Here is a 12,288-nt window from a genome sequence, read left to right on the forward strand (position 1 = left end):
TATTAACTAAAGGCAGCTAGGCCTAGGAATGATTGTATGTCAATGGCAGAATCAAAATTTGAGAATACTAAAAAGTGAGCTAACGTATGAGTTGTAATCATGTCTCATTATTACTCCCACCGTTTATTTTATGTATAAAATTCGATTAACAAATTTTGATTTAAAATATTTATATTTCAATTTTTGGGTAATATTTATGGTTTAAGGTTATAATTTTTTTAAAAAAAATTCCAATGGAGGGAAACCCCGGGGCTTTAAACTGGTATAGTATTCCCAGTGGTATCCCTTATATTTGGGATACCAAGCCACCCCTTTACAAGAAGCTCTATAATGAAGGGGGAGGAGTTTAACGTCTTAATTTGATTCAATTATTGTACTGTCCACATTAATCTCTACTAGTCAAGATTAAAGCCCAAATTAACCTATTAGTTTACTCTCCCCAAAACAAAGCCCAATAAACCCCAAGGGGGCAATTTATATCGAGATGTTATGCCATGGAACCGTGTTCACCATGGTTGGTGAACACGGTTCCATACGACACCGTTTAGAGTGAGTGGGACTAACGGTGCCCGTAAGTGGCACCGTTAACTCCCACCACTCACATTTTTTTTTTTTTTTTAAAAATTAAACGCACCATAGCATTTCCGCTTCTCCACTACGCCATTTCACTTCCTCTCCAAGCAACCTCCATCGCTCTGCTCTCTGGAACACCACTCTCGAGCTCTCTTCTATCGCTTCATCTTCCCCAGCCATTTCCTTCGATCACTCTCAAACACTCTGCTCCACAGCCATTCACCTCTGCTCTCGGATTCCTCGTTCTCGCATTTGTAAAACAAAATTTGACGTTCTCACGTAGCTATCAAAGGATACAGCCTCTCCATTGCTCATTCTCAACGTTCCTTCACTTGTATTACAGGTATTTTCGTGTTTATGATTTAGGGTATTTGTATTCTGTGTACATATTTCGAAATTTTGAAATGGGGTTTTGAATGTAATGTTATGAGCTTATGAATGTATATCTGTAGCATTATATACGTGTAGATTAACCATTATGAATTGATTCGTATATGGTTTTTACTGCTGTTTATTCACTTTCTATGCAAGCTTTGAATGTCCATAACGTCCATTCACTTATGTATTTTATGTCATGCAAATATGTATTTTATGTCATGCAAATATGTATTTTCTGTGTGAGATTATGAATTTTCTATTGTGCCTATGAAATTACATTTTTGCTGTTATGAACTTTCTTATATGTGGTTATGTATTTTCTGTTAGAGATTATGAATTTTCTCGTATGAGAGTATGAATTCTGTATTGTGAGTTGTCAATTTTATGTTCTGTAGTTATGAATTTTCTATGTTGCAGTTATGAACTTTCTGTTTTGGAGTTATGAATTTTCTGTCCTGAGGTTATGAATTTTCTTTGTGAGATATTATGAATTGTATGTTACTATACTATCAATTATATGTGACTGTTATTGATGGACAATATGGAATTATGGATTTTCTCATATGAGATTATGGATTCTGATCTATATTGCAGTTATGAACTTTCTGTTCTAAGGTTATGAATTTTCTGTTCTGGTATTATGAATTTTCTTTGTGAAATTATGAATTTTATGTTACTATATTACCAATTATGTGTAACTGTTATTGAAGGACATTATATTCTTTTCGGTAGAGCATGGCTGGATTTATTCGGCACTCCCCATCCCCCCTCTACTGAAATAAGGAATATATTTTCCTTCCATCAATCTATATTATATGTTGTATATGAGTTACTTGCTTTCTAACGTTTTTAATAAAAGCAATGGACACTGCTCAACGAAGGACAACACGCTCACAAACAAAGGCAGTCTTGAGCTCTCAAGCTGCAGAACCATCACAACCCTCACAGACGGCGGCTGAACACAACACTGCAGTCACCCCTACAACAAAAAGCAAGAGAAAACGAACAACACGGGCTGTACTTGACTCACAGGCTGCTCAACCATCCCAGCAGCACTCTGATGACCTGCTCGAGCAAGAAGTTATTAGAGAAAAGAGGTCAAAGCAAATAAATGACAGACATAGGGGCAACACAGACATTGGAGGTGATTGTGCAGAGGGGAGTTCTACTCCCTACTTCAGCACACGGATGGGACCAAAGACCATGTTTAGGCTTGTACAACAACTACTGCCAGAACAAAAACAAGCTGTCCGTGATATTGGATTTGGAGCCTTGTTGGACCTTCAATTGTGCGCAAATGAGTCACAATTAGTTCAGTATTTGATAGCCAACTTTGAGGTTTTCCAAACACATTTCAAGCTGGAGAACGACAAGCTCACAGTTGATGAAGAGGACGTTGAGTACACTCTTGGCATTCCAAGAGGAGAAAAGAAGGTTGTTGAGGCCCCAAAATATGATGAACAGGGGACACCAGAATACAGGGCTCTCTTGAAAAGCTGGAGGGAACGGTGGAATATTAAGCTTGGTTCCCCAGTCACTACCCAGATGGGAGATGTCATAGTTCAGAGGGGAGATTCTGGAGATGACTTTAAGAGAGACTTCATGGTCTTGACTGTTTCATGCATGATGAGGGGATTTCAGAACCGCTACTGCAACAACAGAATCCTCAACTCCTTGATTAATGTTGACGAGATAAAGGAGTACAACTGGTGTGGCTACACCTACAACTCTCTGATCAAGTCCATCGAGCAGTACAGGAAGAAAAGTAATAGCTTCTTTACTGGACCAATGACATTCATATTGGTAAGCTCTAGCTCCACTTATGAATCTTATGATATTCAGATTGTAGATTATATGTGTTAGATTATGAATTTTCCTCTATGTGATTATGAATTTTTCTCTATGTGATTATGAACTTTCCTCTATGTCTCAGATTATGAATCTTCCTTTATCTGATTATGAATTTTCCTTTATGTGATTATGAGTTTTCCTATATGTGATTATGAATTTAGAGTATGTGCTTATGTATTTTATGCTATTCAGATTTTATGAGAATTATGTGTCAGATTATGAATTTTCCTTTGCCAGATTATGAACTTTCATTTACCAGTTTATGAACTTTCCTCTATGTGATTATGAATTTTCCTCTATGTCTCAGATTATGAATCTTCCTTTATCTGATTATGAATCTTCCTTTATGTGATTATGAATTTTCCTATATGTGATTATGAATTTAGAGTATGTGCTTATGTATTTTATGCTATTCAGATTTTATGAGAATTATGTGTCAGATTATGAATTTTCCTTTGCCAGTTTATGAACTTTCATTTACCAGTTTATGAACTTTCCTTTACCAGTTTATGAATTTTCCTCTATGTGATTATGAATTTTCCTCTATGTCTCAGATTATGAATCTTCCTTTATCTGATTATGAATTTTCCTTTATGTGATTATGAATTTTCCTATATGTGATTATGAATTTAGAGTATGTACTTATGACTCTTATGCTGTTTAGATTTTATGAGAATTATATGTGTCATATTATGAATTTTCCTTTATGTGATTATGAATTTACAGTATGTACTTATGAATTTTATGCTATTTACATTTTGTGAGAATTGTATTTGTCAGGTTATGAATTTTCCTTTATTTGATTATGAATGTTCTTTATGTAATTATGAATTTTCCTTGTTATCATTATGAATGTTCTTATAGTATTATGCAATAATGAATCTCATAATAGAAAGTTCATAATTGCATAACATAAAATCCATAATATGATAGTTGAATATAATGTTCATATGGATTATGAATTTTCTATTATGATATTATGAATTTTCTGTAGTGTAATTATGAATTCTGTGATTATAACTTTTTTATTTTACCTTTTTGTTCAACATTGTAGCTATTCTACTTTGATCGGGTCCAATTCAAAGGAATGAGCATTCAAAGAACATGTCCAAGCATTACTGCATGGACAAGTAAACTTGCACGGCAAAGGGTTTCCGCTGAGAAAAGGTCGGGCGGATATGGTAAAGGGAAAGTTATCCCTCGTATTGCAAAGCCTACTGCTGATTGTATCGCTTCTACTTCCGCCCAACCAGTCCCAACCATCTCTGTGCCGCCGTCTAGTGTTGATAGGGTCACGCGGGTTCTACAACGCCTTGCTGCTGATGTCTTGGAATTCGGTGAGGCTATGGCTGAAGTTGGCAGACAAAACGCACCGGTGGATGTTATGAAGGCCGCATTTTCTGGAATTTCCACCATGATTGGCGTTGCAAGCACAATAGAAAGACCACCAACTCCAACCTCCTCTCAACTAGACGACATCTTCTTTGGCCAAGAGTCTTTCACAAAGGCTGTTGATGCCTTGGTTGAAGCCTTCCATAAGACCAATCGGCAAATGGAGATTGACCCTCCCTCATTTGATTTAGGGATCTCTTATACCCCGGCACCATTGGTTGATGAACCACGTGAGCAAAGTGCAATGGATGAAGATGAATTGGATGCCCTTGTTGAGAACATTGTGAAAGACACTCCCGGTGCTGCTGATGCTGCTACACTCTCTACTACTCCTACCGCTATCCCTGCTACAACCCCTACTGATACGCTTGGTGCTACGGCTGTTTCTTCCCCTGCTGCTTTCCCTGCTCCTATGCATGTTCCTACCACTGCTGCTACCCCTACTGCTTCATCTTCTGAAGCATATGCTGCTACCCCTGCTACATCAAGTTCTGAAAGACGAGAAATAACTCCATTGATCAAGGTTCCATTCGCCAGAGATGTCCCTGATGCTGCTAATACTTCTACGCCTGCTGCTACACTACCTGCTACCCTCGACGATATTGATAGGTAAACTAATTAGAATATGAAATTGTGTTATGAACTTTCTGATATTATATTATGACTTTTCTTCTGAAATATTATTAATTTTCACATATGAGATTATGAGTTTTCTATTATGAGTATTAAATTACATTTTTGATATTATTAACTTTCTGATATGCAGTTATGTATTTTCTGTTCTGTATTTATGAATTTTATGTACTGCAGTTATGAACTTTCTAACCTGAAATTGTGCAACTATGATGATATTAACTATCTTCGTGTGTTTACAGTGCATTTCTGGACAGTGAATCTGATGTCGAGGATGTCACCAGGCGAAAGAGACCAGTCCGGAAATACAAAAACATCCCGTTAAACTTGAGATCACCTTTTTGGACAAAGAATGTGCCATTTGTCCATAATGCCAGTGTGACCGAGAGGGCCGTATCAAACTACGCCTTCATGGATGTTTCTACAGATCATCTAGTGGAGTATGTTTGACTCTAACCATTTAGAAAACTTTTTATTTTCATTTATATTTCACATTTACAACCATATATTAATTTATTTACCTATTTATCAAAATTTTTTGTTCATGTAGTGAAACTCTGTTTATCTTTGATGATTTCTCAATGACAAGAGGAGATTTCCACACCCTCCGAAGCGGTGAAATTTTTAACACATTCATAGATGTATGGGCGTTGAGGCTTACACTCCTCAACACAAAACGGGCGTTGGGGAAGCCAAAGTGCATCTATTTTAGCACGTTGGTACATGTAAGTTAATAACAACAATTTTTACTCTGCTCACTTCTGAATCTCCTGTTAAACCATTCTGTATTTTATGTCATGTAAATATGTATTTTATATTTGTGATTATGAATTTTCTATTGTGAGTTTATAAAGATACATTTTTGATATTATGAACTTTCTGATGTGAGATTATGTATTTTCTGTGTGAAATTATGAATTTTCCCATATGGCATTATGAATTTTCTATTTGTGAGTTATGAAATTACAACTTTGATATTATGAATTTTCAGTTCTGTGGTTATGTATTTTCTTTGTAATATTATGGATTTTAAGTATTTTCTGTGTGTGATTATGAATTTTCTCATATCATATTATGAATTTTCTATTGTGAGTTTATGAAGTTACATTTTTGATATTATGAACTTTCTAATGTGAGATTATGAATTTTCCCATATGGCATTATGAATTTTCTATTGTGATTTATGAAATTACAACTTTGATATTATGAATTTTCTGTTTTGTTGTTATGTATTTTCTTTGTAATATTATGGATTTTATGTTATGATATCATGAATTACGTATGACTGCCATTACATATTGCACAACTTATCATTGATACGTATTTTTTTCCCCTTAGCTTCAACTCGACCCATCTGAACAGTGGATGAAGAATCTTCCGCTTCAAAAGCGGAAGGATAATTTCAATGAGCGATTACAGTATGAGATTTCAAAATTTGAAAATCTTGATGTCAATGATGCTGATTTGGTAATTTATAATTACCCACCTTCAACATTTATTCATTAATTACATATTTCTTCTCTATTCTAACTACTTCTTTTGATGTTAGCTATTTTTCCCCGTGCTTCGACACGAACACTACTTTGTTGTCTGCATCAACACCATCTCAAAAAGTGTTGAAATCATTGACAACAAGATGTTGCCGAAAGGTGTTACTGAAGCTGACAAGTATGAAGATTGCCCAAATCTACTGGTAACTTAACCTTAAACTTGACCTTTCAAACGTTTGTTATACATTTCATGTGAATCATAATCACACTAGTTTCATTTTTGTCCAGATGAATGCTTTGAAAGAGTACTTGACTGCAGAAAAATCCCCCCTACTCCGTAAGATACAAAACCTTCCTGTATCATACTTGGCCATTCCTTGGAAGGAGCTTGACAATGTCATTGATTGTGCCATATATGTCATGCGACACATGGAGTCCTACAACGGGAATGTTCAAGATTGGGACAGTGGATTCAAGATAGGCACCCATGTAAACGTAAGAGTATAAGATATATTAATTTCAACTTAGATTTGCTTTTTTTTTTTTTTTTTTTTTTGTTTTTTAACATCTTTTTTTTTTTTTTTTTTTTGAAGGCTGACTTCATTTGGGAGCTTAGAGCTAAATACGCATCAAACATTATCACATGGGGTAGGAACACTGAAAGATTGCGAGTTATGAAGGCAGCCAAGGATCTCTCAAAGAAGAAGTGAAACTATACCGCATTTTGGTGTTTGAATATGTTGTGAACATGAAGCAAATCTTGACTGTTGATATTTTGTAATGTGCACAGATATTTTGCACCTATGAATACACAATCTATTGCTGGTAAATGAAAGTTCATAAACTGGCAAAAGGAAAATTCATAACCTGACACATAATTCTCATAAAATCTGAATAGCATAAAATACATAAGCACATACTCTAAATTCATAATCACATATAGGAAAATTCATAATCACATAAAGGAAGATTCATAATCAGATAAAGGAAGATTCATAATCTGAGACATAGAGGAAAATTCATAATCACATAGAGGAAAATTCATAAACTGGTAAGGGAAAGTTCATAAACTGGTAAATGAAAGTTCATAAACTGGCAACGGAAAATTCATAATCTGGCACATAATTCTCATAAAATCTGAATAGCATAAAATACATAAGCACATACTCTAAATTCATAATCACATATAGGAAAATTCATAATCACATAAAGGAAAATTCATAATCAGATAAAGGAAGATTCATAATCTGAGACATAGAGGAAAATTTATAATCAGATAAAGGAAGATTCATAATCTGAGACATAGAGGAAAATTTATAATCACATAGAGGAAAATTCATAAACTGGTAAAGGAAAGTTCATAAACTGGTAAATGAAAGTTCATAAACTGGCAAAGGAAAATTCATAATCTGACACATAATTCTCAACCTATATCTAAAAATCATAAAATTCATAAGTACATACTGTTAACATGATCTCAGTCTATAGCTACATCGTGGTCTACATTCTTATTAAAATGAACAAATTGTGAACCCCCGGTGCTTGGATGTACAAGATATCCATCACGAGCAATCTCTGAAATATTTTCCAAGACCAATGATTGGACAGAGCCCTTTGTAATTGAAGCAAGCTTGTTTGCAGCGCTCTTTCTTCCCCTTGCTGCATTGTACTTCTTCTCAATAACACTACTACTCCTTTTATTTCTCACACCTTTACCCCTCCGGCTTGAGGGGTCTTGGACAATACCACTTGACGAAGACACAGCACCCTCCTCAGTGTTCACATCCCCAATCTCAGCTTCAATGTTTTTCCTTGCATTCTCAACGGCTTCATCACATAATTGTCTAGCAACACTGTTATCTTGGCTAGAAACAATAAGCCTTTGAAATTTCCTACTAATCTCAACAGCCCAAATTGAAGAAGGGACACCACCATTATAAAACACAGATGCAATGTCCACGTTTGTACGCTCAACAGCCTTTTTAGTCCATCTTTTTAGAATGTATTTATCGGGAATACTGGAAACACAGTGCACATGAAGTATACGTAAGCAGTGGCAGCAAAGTATTCCCAATTCTGAAAACAGCTTGCAACTACAACATATATCCAAATTGATTGCCTTAAAGGTTACTTCATGCCTTATGATATCTATGTCTGGTCGCCACACATGATACTTGCACATACAACCATCGTTCAACACCATTTCTTGATAACAAGAGCTACCTTTCATAAATTGTTCCTCGAACAAAAAATATATCTCAATTGTATAAACCTCTCTAGCATGTGAAAGGAGTTTCACATGATCCAACATCATGGTGGGTACTCCTTGAGAACACCGGAAATCCTCGCCATTTTCCTTACTTCTCCATTCAGATATAACACTCACAAATGATGAATAAAAATCACATAAACCAGCAGTCTTGGACAGCCTCCTAGAAATTGCATGATTTGTGCTTTCACTCCTTTGCGAAGATAAAATACCCCCGGAGAAATAATCCTTGTTGAACGCTGGACACCACTTCTCCCTACAGTCATAAAGCTTCTCTAGCCATGTATTCTTATGACAATTATATTTTGTAACCATCCTGAAAAGGTTAAAACACATGTTTATTACTCATATTCTGAAAATTCATAATCTCATATTACAAAGTTCATAATCATGTAACAGAAAATACATAATGACATAACAGAAAATACATAATTGAATACTGTGAATTCATAATCTCATATTACAAAGTTCATAAATCATATAACAGAAAATACATAATGACATAACAGAAAATACATAATGACATAACAGGAAATCCAGAATTGTATAACTGTGAATTCATAATCTCATATTAGAAAATTCATAAATCATATAACAGAAAATACATAATGACATAACAGAAAATCCATAATGACATGACAGAAAATTCAGAATTATATAATGTAAATTCATAATAACATACCTTGTCCAGTAAACCTCAAATTCAGCTTCAGTCTCGGTGTATTTCAACACACAATTAAACATATCCAGAAAATCCTTATGATTCCTCAATGCCTTAATATGCTTCTTCGAATTCTCACCAATATGCCATATGCAAAGACGGTGGCGTGATGTAGGAAACACCATGGAAATGCCAGCAGCCATAGCTGAACATTGATCCGTCATGATAGTCTGTGGACACTTGCCATCCATGGATCTTAAAAACGCTCTAAACAACCACGCAAATGACTCTATCCTCTCATTCATCAAAAAACCACAACCAAACATTACATTCATGCAATGATGGTTCATCCCTACAAAAGGACCACAAATCATATCATATTTGTTAGTGCGGTATGTTGTATCATGCACTAACAGATCACCAAACACCTCATAATCCCTTCTCATTTGACCATCCCTCCAAAAAAAACTACACAATCTTCCATCCAAATCAACTTCGAAATCAAAAAAGAAATCAGCCTCATTAGATTGCCTCCTCCTGAATATCTCAACCAAAGAATTTGAATCCGATCCATCCAAACACTTCAAACTCACAGAAGCCATCGAATTGTAAGCATCGCGGTTGGTAAAGCCAACCAATGGAGAGCCCCCTGACTGATGTTTCAAAAACCTCATACCATCCGCCAATGCAACACCACTACTCTTCATGTCTTTTAAATATTCAAGCTGATTGTTTCCCACTCTTCTATGCGACCGAAGCAGATGACTCTTGCCAAATGAACATAACTCGTGATTGTGCTCTTTCAAGTGTTTTGTAACTGTCCACATCCCATCACCCCCCACATCAAACTGAACAAATGCACCACATCCAGTCCTCATATCAATCTTTGAGTAAAGCTTAACACCACTGTTTGGTTTCTGCTTATACCCAGCCTTAGCACAGAAGAACCTCTTCATCTGAATTGACTTAGTAGATGCCTTATAACGTTGTTGGCCTTTCCTCACACTAAAACCAACTCTGTATGCATATCCATTATATAACTCAAAAGCTTCGTCAACATTTCTTACTACAACACCCACCAAGTCTTCATCAACTGCAATTGCAACAAAAATATAACCACACCTATACCAACTACTAAACTATGAATGTGGATTTCACCTATAATGAATGTAATATGCTACACTATAGAATTCATAATCTCATGTGAGAACATTCATAATCACAAAGAATAAAATTCATAACATCATATAAGAAAGTTCATAACAAAAACCGGATATCAATAACATTTGTGACATTATGAGCATTCAAAGTTGCATAGATACTCATGGCATTAAATGCATAACCTCATAACATAAAATTCATAACCTCATATGGAAAATTCATAATAACATAACGGAAAATTCATAACCTCAAACTGTAAATTCATAACGTGAACAGATTATTAATACCAATCACAACATTCAATTTGCATATAATCACCATGAATCAGTACCTACACCTACAAGAAACAACATTCATGATACACCAACTAATAAAAAGAACCTGGACTTGAAGATGAGCCATCAATGTCAATGTTTAACTCTGCTTGATCATTGCTTATTGAATCACCAACACAATCTTCATTCACTGAGTATATGCAAGCAGTGTAACACACCAGTTAATATGTTATGGACATATTACTATTACATTATGAATATTCATATCACATGCATGAACAGAGTATCAAAATTCATAACTCTGTAACAGAAAATACATAATTGCATTTTGTAAAATTCATAACAGAAACATGGAACTAATACACATTTACGGCCATTATGAACATTCAAACTGCATAGATACTGAACAAATATCAATAAAAATAACTAAATCTTCAACAATCCATGATCTCATAAATCAAACGAAATCAAACGCATAAAATCAAACGCAACCTGGAATCGCAGAAATCATATCGGTTGAATCTTCTCCTCGAACCATCGTCTCCTCCATCACGAATAGGAAAGAATCGCGAATGTCGGATCACAATTGCCTTCAGCGATTTGCGAATAGGAAATAATCAAACGCAAAGAGTTGTCTGATCATAACTGCCTTCCTAACGCCGTTAATAGAACAGTGTTTTTTTTTTTTTTTTTTTTTTTTTTTTAAACGACGCCAAAAACGACGTCGTTTGGAAGCGTGTTCACCAAGCATGGTGAGCACGTTTCCACGGCATAATTTGCGATTTATATCGCCCGGGCATCAAAAGTGTGCGTTTCAATTACTGGCGTCACTCTGTCCGTTCAAACCGTTCAAATCCTATTATGTGTATTCAGTTAAAAGTTTCTGTATTGTGTTATGAGTTTTTATGTATTCACTTAAGAGTTTTTGAGTATTCAGTTACGAGTTTCTGTGTATTATGTATCATGTTAGATTATGTGTATTCAATTATGAGTTTCTTTGTATTCTGTTATGAGTTTATGTGTATTCGAAACAGAGATTTTTTTTTTTTAACAATGCACCAAAGCGACATCGTTTCGGGTAGGACGGAGCGCACAATATATTGTGCGCACTGGTGCATGATATAACGACTGACCCCAAGGTATCTTGTACGTTCATTTTCCTCTTCTTCTTCTTTTTTTTTTTTTTTTCTTTTTTTTTTTTTTTGTTTTTTTTTTTTTTTGTCAAAAGCCCACTACGAAAATTGACTCTCTTTTTTTCCATTGACATCTAGTATCCTTAAGTGCAATCCTTATACCATGGATTAGGGTTCACAGTGTATTGTGGACTCTAGTGTATGTGTATGTTTTTTATGTTATGCGTTTTTGTATTTTGTGTTATAAAATCTGTGCCTTAAGAGTGTGAATTTTATACCTGAAACAAATTAGTAATTGTATCTTATGTTATAAATTTATGTGTTTTGTGTTATGAAATTATGTGTCTATGAACACAAATTATGTACCTAAATCATATTTGAAAAATAAATAAATATATAACATATGTATGTTTATTGTGTTGTGCGAGGTTTTTCTCTCTCGCTGGTTCGCGAGGTTTCTCTCTTGTTTTTT

General features: G+C 34.9%; 1 protein-coding gene across 1 annotated transcript; it reads right to left on the bottom strand.

The window, feature by feature from the left end:
• Positions 1 to 7,794: 7,794 nt before the first annotated feature.
• LOC109189670 (protein FAR1-RELATED SEQUENCE 5-like) lies at positions 7,795 to 11,233 on the bottom strand. The gene is made up of 6 exons (XM_019340284.1): positions 11,176 to 11,233; positions 10,790 to 10,873; positions 9,742 to 10,340; positions 9,269 to 9,477; positions 8,590 to 8,902; positions 7,795 to 8,490 (listed from the first exon to the last, which is right to left on the bottom strand). The coding sequence occupies exons 1-6, from the start codon at positions 11,231 to 11,233 to the stop codon at positions 7,795 to 7,797; spliced, it is 1,959 nt and encodes a 652-aa protein (XP_019195829.1).
• Between the last annotated feature and the right edge of the window lie 1,055 nt (positions 11,234 to 12,288).

This window comes from Ipomoea nil, unplaced genomic scaffold (assembly GCF_001879475.1).
Source record: "Ipomoea nil cultivar Tokyo-kokei standard unplaced genomic scaffold, Asagao_1.1 scaffold1562, whole genome shotgun sequence".
Classification (NCBI taxonomy): domain Eukaryota; kingdom Viridiplantae; phylum Streptophyta; class Magnoliopsida; order Solanales; family Convolvulaceae; genus Ipomoea; species Ipomoea nil.

What these genes read in the sequence shown, in the direction of transcription:
- LOC109189670 (XM_019340284.1), bottom strand. Translation starts at nt 11,233, where the DNA reads ATGGAGGAGACGATGGTTCGAGGAGAAGATTCAACCGATATGATTTCT. An exon ending in ATTTCTTTTTTGATTTCGAA is followed by an intron (nt 9,478 to 9,741) that starts GTTGATTTGGAT and finishes AAGTGTCCACAG; the next exon opens with ACTATCATGACGGATCAATG. An exon ending in TTTGAGGTTTACTGGACAAG is followed by an intron (nt 8,903 to 9,268) that starts GTATGTTATTAT and finishes TAACCTTTTCAG; the next exon opens with GATGGTTACAAAATATAATT.